Source organism: Nelumbo lutea, chromosome 7 (genome assembly GCF_056320005.1).
Source record: "Nelumbo lutea isolate HS-2025 chromosome 7, American lotus-T2T, whole genome shotgun sequence".
NCBI lineage: Eukaryota > Viridiplantae > Streptophyta > Magnoliopsida > Proteales > Nelumbonaceae > Nelumbo > Nelumbo lutea.
This window is the reverse complement of record NC_142690.1, coordinates 3,492,240-3,513,504: the sequence shown is the minus strand read 5'-3', so window position 1 is coordinate 3,513,504 and position 21,265 is coordinate 3,492,240. Positions and strand designations below refer to the sequence as shown.

The 21,265-nt window shown below is 40.9% G+C and overlaps 1 protein-coding gene and 1 pseudogene across 2 annotated transcripts; both read right to left on the bottom strand.

Moving 5' to 3' along the window:
- Positions 1–2,788: 2,788 nt before the first annotated feature.
- On the bottom strand, positions 2,789–5,715 carry LOC148844680 (G-type lectin S-receptor-like serine/threonine-protein kinase LECRK3; annotated as a pseudogene). Its single transcript, XR_016102622.1, has one exon. The product of XR_016102622.1 is annotated as a G-type lectin S-receptor-like serine/threonine-protein kinase LECRK3 (transcript).
- Positions 5,716–6,951: 1,236 nt separating this feature from the next.
- Positions 6,952–20,071, bottom strand: LOC148844679 (uncharacterized). Its single transcript, XM_088956363.1, has 3 exons — positions 19,474–20,071; positions 8,134–8,366; positions 6,952–7,420 (listed from the first exon to the last, which is right to left on the bottom strand). The coding sequence occupies exons 1-3, from the start codon at positions 19,829–19,831 to the stop codon at positions 7,142–7,144; spliced, it is 870 nt and encodes a 289-aa protein (XP_088812489.1). The 5' UTR covers positions 19,832–20,071; the 3' UTR covers positions 6,952–7,141.
- Between the last annotated feature and the right edge of the window lie 1,194 nt (positions 20,072–21,265).

The window sequence follows — 21,265 nt, the reverse complement described above, 5'->3', positions numbered from 1 at the left end:
AGGGATCTCTTTTGGACGTTTTGGTTTACTCCATTCTTGTGTCTGCGACTGAATGAATTTGTCCAATTACTAGTTAGTGGATGCAGGGAGAAGGAACAGGCTGTCTTGCCATGGTAAATACATGTACAATGTGTACTGTATGCAGGGTTTTGGGTTGGCTATAATATGGAGCAGGGTTTTGGGTTGGCTATAATATGGAGCCGGGTTTTGGGCAGTGAGAATAAAATGTAGGGTCAGAAATGAAGTGATTTTAGGAAGGAACCTTGGAGTAGGTTCTTTTTTTTCTTTGTTTTGATATTTCGGTGATGCGCCCGAATCCCCCACGGCCGTTTGAATAATGTAGCACCACATTAATAAACCCTCGGCCCCCCAAAGTCGGTGGTTGTAGGAATCAAATCCACATTTCTGCTGGCTCAAACAATTGAGCCACCCCTCAGTTGGTAACCTAGGAGCAGCTCTAATGAATAATAAAACGAGAGAAAATAGACAAGATTCATGCTCTATCGGTTGCAAGTTGAAGGGGTTAGAAGGGCTAGGGGCAGATTAAAGTGTTAAGGAATGATTTAAGTATTCGTAATTTAACAATGGACATGAAGGTTCACTTGTAGCTTCTTGGAGGTCTTGCTAAGGAAAAGAGGATGGATTTGCTTGTACAATATTTCTTTCTGGTTTAACCGATTTTGGTTTGTTGCAGTAAGCTAAGAAAACAGACATGGAAATTGCAGCTAGCAGTAGCAAGTTAACAAAGACGGAGCTACCCAAAAACAGCGAAATGATGAGGATCACTATCCTCATTTGAAAGCGGTAACTCTTTTTCCAACAGGTCTGACCAATGAAAACTACAGCTGCACATCGACAATCTCGCAAGCAAGACCTCTGGCATTCTTCTTCAGTAAAAGGTTCAAATCTGGCCAATCTGTATTAATCAACTCCTCGAACCCATAAAAAATCTTCTGGGTTCCGCAGTCCCTCTCTGTTGCACCATTGTATAAAATCTGGAATGCAACCGCTGAATCTGTTATCAGGATCCATCATAGAATAGTGAGGTGGGCATTAATCAACAATCAGGCCTCTTTTCTGCAGTAAGATTGCAAATGCTATTAAACCCACAAACGCCGTTGCCCAATACATTATCCTGGCCACACAGACATCATCAGGGATTTTCCACACAACAGACCATTTCTTATTTCCAATAGAGTTCTTTGGGTGAGCATATTGTGTGAATTTTAATCCATCAAAATCAAGTGTCGCTCCATAGTATTAGTTGCTGCCTGGAAAGAAGACCCCAAAATTCAGACTAAACATACTCCCATTATAGCAAAAGCCATATGGGATTTTCGTTGACACAAAATTCACAAATCCTACATTCGAACACGTCAGTGAAAAAGATAAAGAAAGCGTTGCTGCAGCCTGCAGGTAGAGAGTCGACAATCGATGTCTTACATCTGAGGTCAAGTAAAAGGCAAAGGTCGAGTTTGCAAGAGGATACCGGCGCCGGGTAACTTGTTTCTTGATTTCTTTCTTGAACAAAACTAACTATTTTTGAATTTGATTCTATTGGAGAAGTCTAAAATCTAAAATGTCTAATGCCAATTTATGACAGTTGATTGATTGATTCAACTAAAAGGATGGACCGTGGACCTATCAAGGGCCCATTTGGTTCACAGACTCACAGTCGAAATTAAAATCGGAATCGAAATTGGGGAATGCCTCCGATTCCGCCCAACCAAACAGTTGCACTGATTCTGATTCCACACCCCTATTTCCACGAACCAAACGGAAATAGTGTAGCCCATTTAGATTTTTTCGGTTTAGCTTGGCTGTGTAGGGCTGGTTGTACCTGAAACGATTACATCATTTTTGGTTCTTGCTTGTTCTGAACTGGTCGAGTCAGACTCAAATCAATTATTTTGTAAATAAAATATAATGATTTTCTAGTTTTTTTTTTGTAATTTCTATTACATTTTATATCTAAAAGTAAATTTGATAGATAATATAACAACTCATTTTGTTTAAAAATACTTGATTTATTAACATGTAAATAATTTGTTATTTTTATTGTCATTTTATTAAAGTTATATTATCAAAAATCAAATTTTAAATTATTGTTTGCATAAAACTATATATATATATATATATATATGGATCTATTGGGTCAGACCCAATTATCCCAATTATTAATTAAGACAGTCTTGGGCTATGTTTTGTCCCAATTAAATTATCATTCGGGAATAGTACTGGTTGTCCCAAACGAGACCTGGTCTATTGACAGCCCTGTGGTTGTACCATCCACCATGTTGAAAATTGGATCCAGACTAAACGATTAGATTGTTTAACCTAGGAATTGGTCATGGCTCAGGGTTCAGTTTTGGTACTTTTGGAATGGACCGCTTTCTTTATATTTAAAAAAGACGTTGAATTGGTCAAAAACCACTGACCCGGGTGGTCAAAGAACTAAACTGTTTGACCCAGATTTTTTTCTTAAAATCGTTGATTTTGGTCAGCAAACCGTTGAACCAAGCAGTTAATCGTTTCAATGGTTTTGACCATTTTTTATTTTTTTGTCAGAATGAATTGAGCGTTTGATTCGAACAATCGAACCGCTCGACCCAGTAACCGGACCCCTGACCGGTTCAGTTTTAAAAACCATGATATTTGATACATTTAATATTTTATATAATTTTACATACTATGATTTTTTTTTATACAGTAGAAAGAAGGTAAGCAAAGATTATATACAAGTCATTCGAATACTAAAGTCACCCAAAGAATAGGAAAAAAAGTCAACTGAAAGAATGCATAATTGTGGTTACATAGGAGATATACAATAGATTTCAGAATTAAAGGGAAGAGAAGATGGGGACTCCTGTAAGTGTAATCCCAGAGTCAACCATGAATTTGTTGCCTGGAACGTAGTAACAGGGGTCGATCATGATTTCTGCTTTCAACTAATTAACAGAGCTATAAGGATAAGGACATGGCGGTAGAGGAACTTCGACAATGCCTTCTAGCATCTGAATGACCTTCTTCATCGTGGGCCTCAGCGATGGCTCCTCTTGAATGCACCATATCGCAATCCTCACTAACCTCTCTAGACGACATATATCATTCATTGCATCCATATCGTTCTCCACCAGCTCATCTAACCTTCCCTGTTGATAGCAATCGCAAGCCCAATCTGTTAAAATTACTCTATGATCGGCCACCGTCTCCTGATCGACGCTTTTCCTGCAACAGATGATCTCCAGCATCATGACCCCAAAACTATATACGTCCACCTTGACGGTGATTGGCATGTTCCGGAACCACTCAGGTGCGACGTACCCTTTGGTTCCTCTGATGGATGTAAGAGTTCGACTCTGATTAGTCATCAAAAGCTTCGCCAATCCGAAGTCAGAAATCCTGGCCGTGAAATGGTCATCCAGAAGTATGTTTTGGGGCTTAATGTCACAATGGATGATCTGGGTGCTGCATTCTTCATGCAAGTAAACGAGTCCTCTCGCGATACCAAAAGCAATCTGAACTCGTTGGTTCCAATCAGGCCTCATAATTCCAAAAAGAAAGCTTGCTAAAGTGCCATTGCTCATGAACTCATACACCAATAGCCGCTGCTGTCCCTCCATACAATATCCAAGTAATTGCACTAGGTTCTTGTGATGGGTCCGACCGATGATTCTCACTTCAGTTTTGAATTCTTCCTCCCCCTTTGGAACCACTTTGTCTAACTTCTTCACTGCGACCAGACATCTAGAACGTGTTCCCAATACCCCTTTATAAACAATGCCGAAGGCACCCCTACCAATCTCTTCACTAAATCCTTGGGCAGCTTCTTCAAGCTCCTTGTAAGTAAAAGAACGCAGGTTTGTTTCCAAGACGCTGATTTCTGGTTCAACTGTTTTCAGTTTCTTGCGATTTGTGAAAAGAACAAGACATGCAGCTCCAAACAGAAAATTAACAAATACGGAGCTACCCAAAAGCAGAGACCCAGTAAGGATTAATGTCTTATTCTCATATTTCCCTTTTGCGTCTGGAATTATAGGACAATGAGTATTATTGCGAGAAGAAGGTGGTGGAGGAGGAGCAGTTACTCTAATTTTAACAAGTGCTTTTGCAGTGTCATCCTCTTTGAACCTCCCGTTAGAGAGTGGAAGCTTTTTCTTCCAACATGTCTGGCCTCTGTGGATGGCAACCGCACAATGGCAATCGTGCAAGCAAGAATTTTGGCATTCTGATTGATTCATGGGCTCCAATCTTCCATAATCAGATGTCGGCCAATCAATTCTATCCAACACCTGGAACTGAAATTCCTCCTCTTTGTTTCCTGATCCATCTTCCGCGATACAATCTGGTAAGAAGTCTGGTTTGCAATCACTTAACTGGTTATTTGGATCCACGAGGGAATATCTGCTGGGGCAGTTACAACTAGGCCGGCTATCTTTTAGCATACAGTAGCTGTTATATCCACAGACTCCACTTCCCAAATCATTCAAAGTTCCGAGACAAATGTTATCAGGAATTGTCCACAATTGTTGCCAGCTTGCATCGCCGTCCTCCGGCGGTAATATTGAACGAAGACCCCATCATAATCAAGCGTTGCCCTGTGATAGTAATTTGGGATTTGGGGTATCGTTGTTTTGTTGAAATCAAATTTCTGTCCGTTTCTTCGCTGTATATACATGTATCCAGATTCGTCAAACACCAATTGATAACCAGAATCTGTTGGATCTTGAGCTTTCGTGCCACTAACGTAGTAGCCACCATAAGAAAAGCTGGTCGGCAAGCCTACGGTATTAAGCACGAGTTCCCCATCGTCGAGAAAGCGGAGCTGGAACTTTCCCCTGGAGTAGTTGGTTCCCGTCTGTCGAGAGGAAAGCTGGCCACCCAGCTGCAATGTTTGTGTGGGCAAGATGGTGTCAGTGGGACTGTTGAAGCTCTCCCATGCATAGCCAGAATTTGGACCAGGTAGGAGGACGAAGTTTCCAGTGTCGAGCATGGCACCATAAGAGATGGCAGCGTTTGGTGGAGAGTCAGGCTGCTTCCATATCAATTGGCCTTGAGGATCATTGAGCACAAGTTGGTCGCTGGTAAGCTCGACTTTTGATCCTTCTGGTGCAGGCTTATCTCCGTTAGCATACCAAACTATGGTTTTCTCAGGTATTTTATCGAACCAAATGGCAAGCAGATAGAGGTTGGTGTTAGCTAGACGGCGAAACCCGAATGCAAACTCGCCGGAGGGTGAGCGCCAGCTAGAACTGTTGTCAGCAGCGGAGAGGGATAAACCCACGGTCACGTTGGTTTGAGAGAATACAAAAATGGGTAGAAGAGGAAGAGAAAGCAAGAGGAAGAGAAGATGAAGAGTGGCAGCAGAAGCCATTGAATCGAAGGTGGTACAGTCGTCTACAATTACATTATCGCCTGTTTTCTTACACAGAGAGTATCAGAAAAAATTTTATTGATTGACTTCACTATGGACTTGTTGGAAGTCAATTGCAATTGCGTTGGACCGTGGAAGTGGTTGCCTGCCGTGTCCCCAGAGCAAAAAGTTACACAGACAGACAGAGGCTGCATACAGACGGAGGCTGCAGTGTCCTCAGACAACGCGTTCCATTGACCAGAGCGCCACCAGTCTATACGTCATGTTCCGTTATCTTGAAAGTTAAGGCAGTGCCGGAGTTTTTTTCTTGCAATTTTTCTCATTAATAAAATTACATCACTTGAAACTAACAACTCATTAGTAAATATGCTAACACCCAAACTACCTTTACTGATAGATAACACTTTTATTTAAACAAAAAAATTTAAAAACAAATGTCAATGTTCATTGGTTCGTATATTATTAAATTGCATCAAACTGGATTGGGAATATATTTAACATTGAATCAGTGTACATTTACCATCAACACTTTAACATTGTTAAAATAAAATGTTAGTTGTAACATGTCATTTTATCGCTGATCGCTTATCATACACCATAAATTTTGTCTTGATTCAATCATATAAAAAAAATGGAATATAAAGGTATTGGAATATAATTCAAACTTGGACGCGACCCTATACCTATGTACCTTTAAAGAGGACTATCGATTTCATAATTCATTTGCAATTTGCATAGCCATTAATTAAATTAATGCCTTGATTGATGTCCTTTTATGCATAAGAGACATTACTAATAAGAAAACGAAATTTACCTTTTGATTTGCATATAACGATTCAGAAAGATCAGATTGGAAAGAGTACAAATACAAATATGTACAATGTAAATACATACAAAATACAAGATTTTACCCCTTCTAAACTGAGCTAATATATGGTTTAGAAATACTGTATACAAGGTCTTGGAGTGTCCATATTTTTGTATTTGCATTCTTCCCACAATACATATTTGCATGGTTTTCAAAATCAGATTGGATCGGAAAAACCGGAACCAATCACCTGACCAGTTCTGTTTTCCCCCAAAAGTGGATTTCCCCCCAAAACCATTGATTTTGGTCAGCAAACCACTGAACCGGGCAATTAACCATTTGAACGGTTTTGATCCTTTTTTTTGAATTTTTTATTTTTTTTATTGTCTGAATGGGCCAAGCGTTTGGTTCGAACAGTCAGACTGTTGAACCCAGTAACCGGACCCCTGACCAGTTCGGTTTTAAAAACCATGCATATTTGTATTTGCATTCTTTCTAAAATGACTAAATCTTTGAATCTTTCGGGCCTAGGTGTGTCCAATCCAAACCCAATTATTCAAAATCTTTTTGGCAATAAACATATTAATAAGGGGTATAGATAAAAATAGTATGTGTAACATATCATTCATTCATCACACTTCATGACATTAATCTTCTTTTTAGAGACCCGCACCGGTGACCTCTTTAATGACCACCAGTTAACTGAGAACTGATTTACCTGAGTCTGCGAAACCAATCGTTTTGTTCCAAGCTAGTCACAAGGTGCATATAGCCCACAACCACTCAGTCTCTCAATTGCATTTATGGCTAGTAGGGAAGATTGGTCCCACAGCCCATAAAACAGCTATCAAGTTCAGCTAATCAGATCTTCAATTAACTAGTACATCTTGATATCACTTAAAACATATAGGTATCGAAAAGTTGTAGTAAATCATGCTTATGCAAAATAAATTTCAGAATTAAAGAGAAGAGAAGATGGGGACGCCTGGAAGGGTAGCCCCGGCATCAGCAATGAATATGTTGCCCGTAACGTAATATGAGGAATCATGGATCAAATACCGGATAAGTGATGTAAGTGCTGGGTCTGTTGTGCCGAATGTTCTCAGCGGAACAGTTTTTCTGGCCACTTCGTTGATCCACTCTTTCTGCAGAAGTCCCTGAGTAATCTCAGATTTAAACAATCCAGGTGCTATTGCGTTCACCCTGATATTGTGCTGTCCCAACTCTAAAGCCATGACCTGAATTTGACAAGCAGACCATATTTTCGCTTTCATTTCTGGATTTCAACAAATACACAATCAACTTTCAAACATGCGTGATGACAGATGAAAATGATAACAAGAGACGACATTATGGAAACACCAAACAGCTCATGCCAATTCACTATTGCATCATAGGTCTATAAACACCCCTTAACTTTCAAGGTGGAAAAGTCGGTGTCAAACCCCACCACACCTCAAAACAACATTCATATACATTGGGTTAGACTCAAGGACCCAATAGAATCAATCGTCCATAATGTTCCAACTAATATGGGGTCAGCAAAACGTGAATCCTGTTTTGCTGTTCCGTTCTATTTAATGCCATGTCCATTGTTAAATTATGGGCACTTTAGTCATTTCCAACTACTTCAACAAGTCCTTTTTGGTCTACCCCTGGCCCTTCTAGCCCCTTCAACTTGTAAGGCATACAAATTCTGATGATATACAGGATTCTTATAGAGCATTAATAAGTTCTTTTCTCCCATAAACTACTTTAAATTACTTCCAGCACAGCAGAAATTGTAAACGTATCAATATGCCCATATTTATCATACAGCTCAATGAACTTAATCGCTTCAGCAAAAATTAAAGATGCCAAAAAATAAGAGCAACATTATGCTGATTCATTTCTAGTACATGCAATCCTAATATTGAAAACTTATGTTGTTCTATAGTCAATTAATTCTTACCTTTGTCAGGGCATTCAGTCCAGCCTTTGAAGCAACATAAGGAACACCTCCGGGTAATTGTCCACGGTTAAGGCCAGCTATAGATGTAATATTAATAATTGATCCTTTCTGATTAGTGTTGCGCATGCATCTACCTATATACTTTGATACTAGCCAAGTTCCTGTTAAATTAGTAGTGACAATATTGTTCCATTCGTCTTCGGGGAAATCCAGCAGAGAAGTCACTGCCCCACCTGATACACACATAGCATGGAAGTTTAATACACAGAGAAATTAAGAAATGTGTATCAAATTGGTAATTGGAGAATTAGTATAACCACTAAACAGAGAGAGAGAGTTGCGAGAAAACAATGATCAAACTGCTTGTCACCAACAAACTAGAAAGATGCTATGTCACACCACACCTTTCTCCAGGAGCAACACCCCCCCCCAACCCCCAAAAGATATTATAATAATAAAATACAAAAGAAAGAAATTTTATTGGAGAATAACTTGATATACAAGTGAAGACTCAAATCAATACCAAGCACAAACAAAAGGTAAGGGGAAAAAGAGCATCACAATTCACAAAGAAAAGGATCAAAAAGGTATTATTCTTATTTTCCATCATGATAAAACGGGCTCAAAAAGATTTTACAGGAAAGGCATCAGATATTTGCGGTAATCTGCATTTAGATGCTAATGGTCCTATAGATTAAAAGTCAATAGATGCAGATAAACCTAACAGATGCAAAAACATAGGCAGGTCTTGGGAGAGGCAGTACTTTGAACCTGCTAGATGATTTGGTGAAACATGACACACTAGGTCATATTAGGACCGATGATCTGTCTTCGGTGAACTCACATCCTAAAAATCAGGCTAGTTGGTAATTCCTACCATTGGCTAGAAGAAATTACTTCAAGATGGTCTTGGAGAAGATAGAAAACCTCTAATTCAGTGGGTAGAGAATAGAAAACATATCCATCCAAACTGATTTGGTTAGGTACAAAATCAATGATGGCCATAGAACTATCTGCTTGCATGCATACAAGACAATGAGCGGTTGAGCCAAAATAATGACAATCAATTAACTGATATGAGCTTTTCTCTTTTATTTTACCCATCAAACTTAATAGTATATCAGACACAAGGTAATAAAAATGCCAGCCCAAGTTACACCCCTAAAAGTGACTGCCTCAGACTCAAACCCATGTTCTCCCATTTGCCAGCCCAAGATTTTACCCATTACACCAAGCAATGACCCCTAGAACATAGGAAAAGGAAAACATAAGACTCAACTAAAAGGACAATACACCTAAAGTAACAAACAGAGAGCAATCTATGGGACATTAAATGCCAGAAACTATTATTGTAGGTGTAGAAAAGAATAGAACCAGGAAACCAGTTGGTACTTGGTAGTTTACTGGGTCAGTGCAGCAGAAATGCTAAAAGTTGGTACTTGGCTGTGAAATGCTAAAAGTAAATCCATGAAAAGCCACTTATATTGTTTCTGTGTATTGAACCTGAGTTCCTCAGACAGGTTATCTAACTAAGAACTCCTGAAGGAATCAAGTAAAATTTGGTATACACCACCATTTCTTTCAGAAGTGGTTTGTAAGGCAATATTTTTTTTCATTGTCATTTGCGAGGCTATATATCAAACATATCCATGAAAAGCTACCTATCCTGATGGACTTCCTTGAAAAATATGAAAACCTATATTAAGCGAAACGGTTAACTTTCAGAAACCAGGAACCCTATTTAGCATTTCTTTTATTAAAAACTGCAGCCTTATTTAACAAAATTCCCCACCATCTAAAACATTGACATCATCAGTCTAGAAAAATTTTTAGCATAACATTGCACCATCTTTTGACCATCATCTTAATTAATTTCCCATTCCTAGTCATATCTTAATTATTAGGTTTGCCGACTGATCAGACCATAATCTGGATTTTAGTCCAATTAAGGGAAATCCAAATTTTATAGACTATGACAGATCCTTCAAAGTGCATGTGGACCTTAACTGGTAGATCTTACAATAAACCATTTCAGGCATTCCTACTGTAAAGGTTCTTTCCTGTTTTCATTTAAAAAAGCAACAAAAAACTCAGAATGTGCCTGGAAGCATTTTTCATCTCAAAATGCCCTGGCAATTTAGTAAAGTGGAAAAAAAAACTATTGAATTCTCATGTAATTTAAACATACATACAACGTGGGGTTCTGAAAATGGCTTTGATTTAAAAAAATGCCCTTTCATGCCCCTGAATTTTTCCAAATATCTCCTCCAATTATATAAGTAGCTGACATGAAGTGATTGAAACAATGTTTTCATCTGAAAGCCATAGAGGGACTGGACTTTTTAGAAATTTCCTATGCCAATAACATGGGTTTGTTTATCCATGTAAGGCTTTTTGTCATGAAATGGCCTTGCACTCAGCACACCCATATCTTGGGTGGTGAGTGCTTGACTTGAAATCACAAGAAGCTAGCATTAATTTTTTTTTTTTTTTGATCAATAACACTTTCATTAATTCATCAGTAGAAAATTTACAAGTGGAAGACAAACACACTTATCTTCCAAGAGTCACAAAGAACTTCAAGAAAGGAAAGAAGAAAATACAAAGATACAAGGACACTAACATTACAACTTAGCCCAAAACAAGGAATCCCTTTCTGCCCCTTGTTTTGCTAAACCGTCAACTAGGGAATTATTATACTTCCTCTTCTCCCGCACCAGCCATTTGAATTTCCTCTTCTCATTGTTATACTTCCAAAGATCATTTTGTTCTTTGGTCAGCCACCCTATCACCACCTCTGAATCCCCTTCAATTATAAGTTTCTTGATGCTCAATTCCTTATCTTTCCGGGCTCCTTCCATAAATGCACATATCTCAGCTCTATGGGAGTCACCCACTCCAATTGGGCCTGAGAACATAGCAGAGATGACCCCATTTTCATCTCTAAAAACACCCCCGATCCCTGATTGTCCCGGGTTTCCCCTACTACATCCATCAAAGTTTAATTTCAAGAATCCGCTAGGTGTGGGGGGGGGGGTCCAAGCCACACTCATAACTGACTTGGTCTGCGTGCAACTTGCAATTTCACCCCACTTCCTCAACATGTCATCCACAGTGTAATCTGTGAATGTTTCCAGAGATTTCAGCCACTGTACCGCCCTAAACTGTTTGATAGCCCTCAAATCTGTTGTCCCTCTCTGAGTTTCTAAGAATATCCTGGAGTTCCTTTCTTCCCACAGTGTCCAACATACTGCAGCCCTTAGTCCTCTCCACATTGTCCTTCCCCTTTTTAATCGCCACTTGCAGAAGGAGGGGGCGAAAAGGCCCTACATGTCTGATGGGGAATTCCAGCTGCATCCAAATAAGGAGAAAGCCCAATCCCACAATGACCTCCCGAAGTGGCACGACACCATTAGGTGAAAACCAGTCTCCCCATCTGCTTTACACAGAGCACACCACTGAGGTGACAAGCAAGTATTGGGTCTCTTCTTTTGGAGTAGATCACCAGTGTTGATTCATTCCAGATAGGCCTCCCAACAAAAACTACCAACCCTAGGAGGTATAGCTCTGCACCAAACCTCGCCAACAGGAAAAGGGGACAGGGTAGGACTGGTGGACTGACTAAAGACTTTGAAGAATGAAGCACAAGAGAAAATGCCATTGGGGTTAGGTGTCCAAATTCTAGAATCCGCCCTAGTGGGGTCTAAGACAACGTTATCAAGAAGTGCAAGAAGGCTCGAAATACTATCAAAGTCGGAATCCCTCAAATCCCTTCTTAGACCCAAGTTCCACCCAATCCCAGAAGTGGAAGAGGACAGGGTGGTGAAAGACGAGATCGGCTCATTTTTCAAATCAAAAAGAACGTACAAAGACGGAAACTGATCCTTTAGAGGGGCGCTCCCCACCCAGGTTTGTTGCCAAAATTTTATGGAGTTACCGGAATTCAAGTCATACCTAATATTAGGAACTGGAAGCAGGTCATGAATGGCTTTCCAAGGAGAGTTGCTTGTGATCCTAGCTCCGATTCCAGTGTCCCATCCGCTGTGCTCCAGCCCATGAATACTCGCGACTATTTTAGCCCATAGCTTCTCCTTCTCCATAAGAAACCTCCACAGCCACTTCCCCAACAGAGTCATATTCCTTCTCCTAATACTCCCAAGCCCCAAACCACCACACGACTTACTCCTGCACACTATTTCCCAGCTAACTCTATGATCCCCCTTCTCTTCTCCTGGCTCCCACAGGAAATCTCTCATTAACTTCTCTAAACTGTTAGCAATCTTCACTAGGATTTTAAACACCGACATGAAGAAGATGGGTAAGTTAGCAAGTGTGGCCTTAATTAATGTAATTCTCCCGCCAAGAGAGAGGTAATTCTTTTTTCAGGATACCAATCTTTTTTCAAACCTTTCCATCACCGGGTTCCAGAAGCTCTCTCTTGGGATTATCACCTAATGGTAATCCTAAATAGTTCAGAGGCCACCCCGTGACTTCACACCCCAGCACTTCAGCACTCTCCCTGATCTCTCCCTCCTCCAAATTCACCCCCACTACACAGCTTTTCCCAATGTTAACCTTCAAATTGGACAGTTGCTCAAACAGTTGTATCACCGACTTTAAATTCCTGATAAACCTCACATTACCACCTTCACAAAACAGAATCATGTCATCAGCAAACTGTAAATGTGTGAGGGGGGTTTCCATCCTCCCAACCCTCCAACCTCTAATGAGCCCCCTAGAATCTGCTCTATGAATCAATTTCCCCAAAACCCCCGCAATTAAAATGAACAAGAAAGGAGAAAGGGGGTCTCCTTGTCTTATACCCCTACTGGCTGGAAAGAAATCTACCACTGTCCCGTTCACTAGCACTGAATAATGACAATTCCGGACACAACCCATGATCCACTTACACCATCTAGCCCCAAACCCGAATTTGGTTAAAACTTTCCTCAAAAACTCACAGTCCACCAAGTCATAAGCCTTTTTCAAGTCCAGCTTACAGACTACTCCCTTCTTCTTATCCCTCTTAAAGTTCTCCACACTCTCATTAGCAGTTAAAATCTGGTCTGTAATTTGTCTTCCACTCACAAAAGCTCCTTGATAGTGTTCAATGATATCCGGCATTACCTTCTTCAACCTCAAAGACAACACTTTTGCAAAGATCTTGTACAAGCTATTCACCAAGCTTATTGAACTAAAATCCTTCAGGTGGGATGCATCTTTCTTTTAGGGAATTAAGGCTATAAATGTAGAGTTCACACCCAAATTGACAATTCCTCTCCTGAAAAACTCCTCAAACACCCGCAAGAGATCATCTTTCAAAATATCCCAACAATCCTAATAAAAAGCCATTGTAAACCCATCTGGCCCTGGAGCTTTTGTTCTATCCATAGAAAACACAGCCTCCTTGATCTCTTCTATATTAAAGATTCTTTCCATCCTTCTCCTGTTCTCCACCCCTACATCTGGCCAATCCAAACCTTCTACCCACACCCTTCTACTCACAGGTCTTCTTAGAATAGATTTGAAATGCTCCACACAGGCCCTGGCAATCTCCTCTTTTTGTACTAACTCAGCTCCATCTACTACCAATTTGGAGATAAAGTTCTTCCTTCTCCTGCCATCTGCTAGAGAGTGGAAATACCTAGTGTTTCTATCTCCCTCTTGCAGCCATTTACACCAAGATTTTTGCCTCCAGCTAATTTCCTCCTTGTGCAAGCAATCCTCTAACTGTCTTCTCAATTCTCTCCTGAGGTCATTGTCTTCCTCTCCAAATTCTCCCCTTTCCTCTTTAAAGTCAAGGCTTTCAATCTTCTTCATCAAGTCACCCTTTCTTTCTTTTGTCCTCCCGAACTCCATCAAGTTCCACTCCTTAATTCTTGCTTTCAAGAATTGTAGTTTCTTATGGAATTTTATCCCCTCCCACTCCGCCAGCAGGTTACACTCATGCCACCATTCCCTCACTTTGTTAGTAAACCCTAGATGCAGTAACCACATATTTTCAAATCTAAAGGGGGTAGGACCTCCACACCTTCTTTCCTCCTTGCATAACACTATGGGCCAGTGATCCGAGGTCACCCTTGGGAGAGCTCTAGCATCCAAAGTTCCCCAATGTTCTTTCCAATCCAAAGAGAACAGGAATCTATCCAACTTAGAGCAAATGAGTCTAGATTGGAGATTTGACCATGTAAATGCCTTATGCGCTAGAGGAATCTCTTTAAGCTCAAAGTCATCCACAAAACTGTTAAACTTCCTCATGCTTTTTGTCACCCTCTAGTTAATCTTATTGGACTCTTTCGAGAACCTTATCACATTGAAGTCCCCACCCATGCACCAAGGCCCATCCCACAAACCTCTAACATCAGCCAGTTCCTCCCACAGCTCCTTTCTCTCTCTGTAATCATTCGGTCCGTAAACAATTGTGAGCACCCACATATAATCATCCTCTTGCTGCTTAAACTTCATGGAAACCGAGTACATTCCGATCAACTCCTCCATCCCTTCAACCACATCCCTCTACCACATTGTTACAATCCCCCCAGAAGCACCCCACGATGGAGCCGCCACCCAGCTAATCCCCTGGCTTTCCATACACTCCTTGCCCATTTGTCACTAAACTCCATTCTCTTAGACTCTTGCAACAGCACAATGTCTGGGTCATACCGTCTTATTACCTCTTTTATTGTTGCTCTCTTCTTCGCACTCCCAATTCTCCTCACATTCCAACTAAGAATCTTCATTCCGCTTCTTTTACAAACCCCTCGCCTCCTACCCGCTACTTTCCCCCTTTCCTTCTATCTCCTTTTACCTCAAGGTTCTTATCTCCTTCTACATCTCTCTTTAGTCTCTCTACTTCACTCAACCTCCTCTTCTTTGTTATGATCTGCATCTTCCTCTTCTGTAAGCTTTCTTTCAACTTGTTCAAATCCTCTAGCCTATAGCCCAATTTCCCTACAAATTCTGCTATCGTGTCTTCTCTCATCGATTCCACCACCCCTACCCTTCCTACAGAATCCCCTTCATCTCTGTCCACCTGCCTTTCCTTCCTCTCCTCTAGTCCCACCTCAGTTCTTTCCTCTCCAACCTTCCTCCCCTTTCCCTCCTTCCTTGCTTTCTCCCCGTAACCCTCTCCATCTCTACCCTCATTCCTATCCCTCCTCTCTTCCTTCCTCCCCTTCCCTCCTCCATATTAGCTGCCCTTCCACATCCTTAAACACGCTTTCAATGATTTCCCACACTTGTCCACTTCTATACCTTTCTTCCCGCACCTTCCCACAATCCTTCCTTCCCCTCTCCCCCTCCTCAGAGAGCCCGCCTACTAGCTCGGCTGCATATTCATGGGCTACAGGACATGGTACAGGAACGGAATCTGGAACCAAAGACACAGGAGACACATTAGTATCACAAACCGAAATCACATGGTTACCTGGGACTGAAGGACAAGCTAGAATAGGACTGCTCCCGACCTCCTTCTCTTGTTCCGAAGGTTGGTAACCAATTGTCTTCCTAAGTTGGTTGGGAAGTACTTTTGTCCTTTGGTCAACCTGGTGATCTTTCCACTCTACCCCTGGGTCACCCCTAGATAGCATATTCATGCTCTACTTTCGGTTCTCCTGGTTTTCCCCTTCTGAAAAACCTTGTGCACTCTGTGGTCTTGGGAATGAGATAATCCGATTGCAGTCTCCACCCTGGAATAATCTTGCAATATTCCACCCTTCCATATCACCTCCAGCACAATTGCCTTCATCGTTTACACTGCCCACGCTAGAGCCATCGACAGAAAGGTCCTACGGTTCACCATCGTCTTCACCGCACTGCACCCACCCTTCAAACTTCTCTTTCTTCTCTTCAGTTCTTCCCCTAGTGAAACTTAGCTCTGGCCTCTCTGAGAAGCCTCGCACGGGGTTAAGCTCCTTCAAGCTGCGTCGGGAGACCCACTATAACGCCCTCTTCTTTCCTGATTTCCGACACTGCGTGCATTCCCCTTTTTGGCTCGCGGTTGGGGACGATGATAGACCAAAACCAATGTCTATCATAGTCAAAACACCAGTCACGTGTTTCTTTAGTGGCTCATGCGCCTTATAAACAAACTGGATCGGGCCCGCTGGCCTGCTTGGGCCTTTAAGAATACCAGTAGCAGCCCAGATGGGCTATTGCTTTGGCCCATTTATAAGCACCCGCGAGCTCACATGACTTTTAAGAAGGTCGCACGCGTCCAACCCCGACCCCAGTTTGGTTCTAACAGGTTTAAGTTCAAATCTTCCTTGGCCCGACCCCTTTTCCCTATTCAGAACAGTCTTGGCGCCAGTTACAACCTGTGCAAAGGACCTGCCACCCTCCAAACTGCTCACTTCTTCCACACGCGAAAATCCCACCCCCTGCCTACTACCCCTTTGTTTCTCCAGCAAATGTTTTTCCAATTTAGTGAAAATGCTTTTCTTGTTTGAATCCTCCAACCCTTTCTTGCCACACAGCTCTTCTTCTTCAACCTTCTCATCTCCCTCCATACGAGCCTCCTTCCAGAGCATCGATTCAGTGGATGAAGCCAGCCACACTGAGTAGCACTGCCTTTCGACTAGCACCTCTATCTTCCGAGGTATCTCCTCAGGTTTTACTCCATTCAATAAAATGGAAGTTGAACGAAGGTCTCCCCAAAAGGCCCCTCCTAGTGATCCTCCACACATCAAAGCAATGGCTTCAGCAGTTTCTTGCTTCCACAAATGAAAGGGAAGACCTAATAGATGCACCACCACTCCATCTTCAACAAATAAATCTTTGGAGTTTGATCCCGGACACCATCTTGATACTGTGAAATTTCCAAGCTTAGCTTGGATGTTTAAAGCCTCAACTTCTACTCTGTTCTCAAGCAAATCCAGCAAAGCCTTGTTCTTCTCAAAGGATGTTAAAATAAATGTGCTCTTCAACTTTAACCTTGCTGTTAACAGATCTGCAACTTTCCTCCAGTCAGGAATGGGAGCTGAAGCTTCAACTATCAATTTACTTTCCCAATCCCCTCTCTGTATGCTTACTCCCATTCTGTAATTGCCTGCCCCAGCTAACACTAAAGGAGTCTCTTGCTTAGTCTTGTTCACCATACTACTAGACCTGCTTATCTTCCTTTTAACTATTGCTTCTCTTTTTACACTCATGTGTTTCAGCAGTTCACATAAGGCGCCAAGAACTGCCTTCCAGCCCTGACTCTTCCTTCCTTCTGGAAAGCAGATCATCTGCTTTCTACCCTTGCCAAAAAATTTTGTCAATGAGATAAAATAATCTTTAAGGTTTCTCTTACACTCTACAACAACCCTTCTTCCAGATTCTGAGAAAAGCTCTTTCCAACTATTTTGCTTGCCTTTGTTACTTGCACCTTCCACAAACTCCTTGAGCCCTTCAATTACCCCCAGTCCTTCTAACAGCACCATCCCTCTCTTTGCTTCCCTGATCTTCAAACTCAGCTGACCATTTAATCTCTGCTCCTCAAATAGGAGTTCCTTAGATTCAATCTTCAAAACTTTTTTCCAACGGCCTACCTCCACAAATTCTCCCATCTCAGCTCCTCCCCCTCTCCCCCTCTCACCCTCTCAGCAACCTTCTCAAGAAGCTAGCATTAATCAAAGCCATGACATGATGAAATGGAAAAATGATAAGTGATGTAGTTTCAGAACTTTTCTCTTATATTCTTAGTTGTTACCAAAACAGTAATTATGTGTGAATAATGCAAGCTTTTAGCTTAGCAACATGAATAACATCATACAAGACAGAGTCTTGATCATTGAACCATCTATTCCACCAACCAACCCCCACCCCCTCCAACCCAAGCCAGCAGCTTTCTTTGCCATTCTCACTTATCAAGAATCATATCATTTGCCCCTCAACCAACCCCTAAAAGTAGTTCTAGTTTGTAAAAGATATTTAAATTTTCACAAAACCAACTCTTCAATCTTTGCCAGGTTCTTGGAATTGAGCTTTGATGAGGACTCAATTGTAACTATGAAGTGATGGATTGAACCTAGGTTACTAAGATAGGATAAGCTAAATAAGCTTCTGAAAAACTTAAACGTCTCAATTATACCTTGAACATTTTATGAGCCAAGGCTGTTGCAGTGATTTGCAATAAATTATGAACCATGCTTCCTCCATAATAGTTCCAAAAAGAAAATGGCATGATTCAATTATACCAATAAATATAGGTTTAGCTTTACCAAGGAGGAGAGACAGGGCACCCAGTCAATTCAAAAAAAAAAAAAAAAACCCTGGTGCCAATGTGGCAAGTACATGCACTATATTGACAACTCATCATGCTTATCCACTGTAAGTAGTCCCAAGTCCTAACAATAACAAACTAATAACTAATTCCTCACTTTAAAGAAGTAGAAACAGAGTGCACGGTCTTTCTTTTCATTTACTCTGCCATTGAGAAAATCTGACTTGCATGAGCAGAGAATTACATCAGATAACTACAAATATCACCGAGTGCCCATTTGGGAGGACTTTCATGATATGGCCTTTAAAGCCTAAAGGTGAGAAAAGTTTGGTCATGTAAAACCATTTAGAAGCTTTTGACATCTCGGTTATATCTTTTACTGTAAAAATACGCTAAAATGGCACCCACCACTGGCCTTGACGAGAACCTGATGTTAAAGAACCAGATTCCTACCTGATTGGTTGATATAGCAGAAATGGAAAGGCTATGTGATTTTAGTTAATCGTTGGGTAAGTAAGTCCTAGTTGTAGTTAGTTCTTTATGTTGTGGTAAGTAAGTCCAAGTTGTAGTTAGTTGTTGGGTTGCTTCTTGTGTGGTAGAGGTAGTTTCTGGTCTGGTATGTCTTGTTTGTTGTCGAAGTCTGCTGTTGTATCTCCTCGTTGTTTCCTGCTTTCTTTTTTAAATGAAATTCCAAAAAGATGGATTTCCGTACAAACATTAAGCGCTCCCAAACGGACCCAAGTAACATCATAAAATGTTCTGATGTTCATAGTCAATCCTAAGTCCAACACATATGAGTCATCCACTGCCATAGTTGGGGCACCATATTTGGACTTCGGAGAGAAGTCAATCAACTTCACAAGAAACAAGAATTGTGCCCCATCACAAGAAACAAAACTCGGGTCCGTTTGGAGAGATGACAAACAACATAACCTTCAACCATCACCAGAAATAAGAATTGCGCATACATGTATCTGTGAAATCAGTCCTCAACTTCCAGAAATCTGGCAAAATGATCCTAAAACTAGAACATCAAACATGCAAGCAGACGCAAATCAAATAATATATTATTAAATCAACACTCCAATCACCTATAAAAAAGCCTTAAAAAAGCTAAGAACGAATGGATTAAATACCTCTAACTCCGGCGTTGTTAATCAAGGCGTCGATTCGACCGAAAGCATCCCAAGCCTTCTGTACGGAAGCCTCAATAACAGGCCCTTTAGCGTTCAAATCCAGGTCTACGGCAACAGCTCTGAGACTGGGAGGATTCGAATCATTCTCCGACGACGAGGTAGAGCCCAATTGATTGATTTCGTCGCATAGAGACTTCAATCGATCTTTCCGTCGCGCAGCGGCCACGACCTTGCAACCGGCCTTGGCAAGATCCAAGCAGAAATCGCGGCCAAGGCCTGAAGAGGCACCGGTAACCATCACCACCTTCCTATCTAAACGATGCCATGGCTCAAGAATTTTGTTACCCTGGCCGGCCATTAAGTCGCCGTTCTGGTCTTTTCGTATTTACCAGAGAGACCAGAACCAGAAGCAGCCCTCTCTAGTCAATCCATCAACGGCATCACTTAAAATAAGTCTGATGTTCCACCAGTGCAGTGACAACCGACAATTTATTTACCGAGTGTTTCGGAAGGACACGGGATTTAAGGGAAGATCACTTAAAAACACCCTTCAGATTTATCATAAATACTTAAAATTCCCCATCTGCTTTCAAAACCTACTTAAAATGTTTATATCCTTGGTTTTTAAAACCGACCCGGAGACTGAACCGCTCAGGGGTCCGGTTACCGGGTCGAACGGTCCGGCCGTTTGAACTGAACAGTTGTCCCATTCTAATAAAAAATGAAAACCGGCCAAAATCGGTTCGAATGATTAACTGCCCAGGTCAGCAGTTTGCTGACCAAAATCAACAATTTTTATGAAAAAATCCAGTTTTAGAGAAAATCAGAACTGGTCACCTGACTGGTTCCCGGTTTCTCTGGTCCAACCGTCCAGTCCAATTTTGAAAACCATGCTTACATCACAATTATACCAGTACCTCTCCAGTATTAATTTTCCATCACATGGGTCTTTTTTAACATTTTATTAAAAGATATGTTATTAGTTTTTTACCCCAAAATAGAAGTTTGGATAGAGATTGAGAGTTTTTTTTATGCTTTAATTTTTTTTTTCTACCAAAGAAAATGCCTAAAAGAGCCACCAGTTAATGCAAAGATAAGTTTCAATCATGGAGGGTTTTGAACATTTTACATCCCTTTGCAAAGCAGAAGAGACAAGCTTAAGGTCGTCTAAAGCACAAGTCTAGATGATGTTAGGTGATGTAATAAACCAAAAACGAGGCCAAGAGTTTAAGAAGCTAAAATGAACCTCTTTCAAAAGCAAAAACTCTACACATATAGTGAAACAACCACACATTGGAAATATAGGGACAGATATTCTTAAATGTGAAACTAGATTTTCATTTGTTTTCAGAGTGTGTGCAGAGTTTTTTCTTGCAGAGAATCTACCACTGAAAGGAATTTGGATTGGCTAGACGCTTGGTTATGTAGCGAGCTGTGAACCAATGATAACGCCCCACACCAGTGATAAAATACATGAGGTCCACTGCTTAAGATTGAATGATTGTGGGCCCCATGTATTTTATAACTGATGTGGAGAGTTGTTATTGGTTTCACAACTTGCTGAATATATAGCTATTGTGTCGATGTCCTGTTGTTAATCGTATCTCCATTGAAAGAGAGGTTCTAGTCTAGGAAAGGAATTTTTTATGTAAATTTTCAAAAATGAAATCAGCTTTAGTCTTCTTTTCAATTTCAATCTTTATAGAACTTTCAGTTACAAAAATAAGAAGGGGAAAAGGAGGCGGATTATGTTGGTCTAGATGGTGCTTTACTCATGTGTAGCAGAGGAAAA

Bases quoted from the DNA above. Each gene is read 5' to 3' on its own strand.
- LOC148844679 (XM_088956363.1), bottom strand. From the start codon at position 19,831: ATGGCCGGCCAGGGTAACAAAATTCTTGAGCCATGGCATCGTTTAGAT. The intron at 8,367-19,473 runs GTATTTAATCCA...TGTGTGTATCAG, and splicing joins TAACAACGCCGGAGTTAGAG to GTGGGGCAGTGACTTCTCTG. The intron at 7,421-8,133 runs GTAAGAATTAAT...TGTCAAATTCAG, and splicing joins GACTGAATGCCCTGACAAAG to GTCATGGCTTTAGAGTTGGG.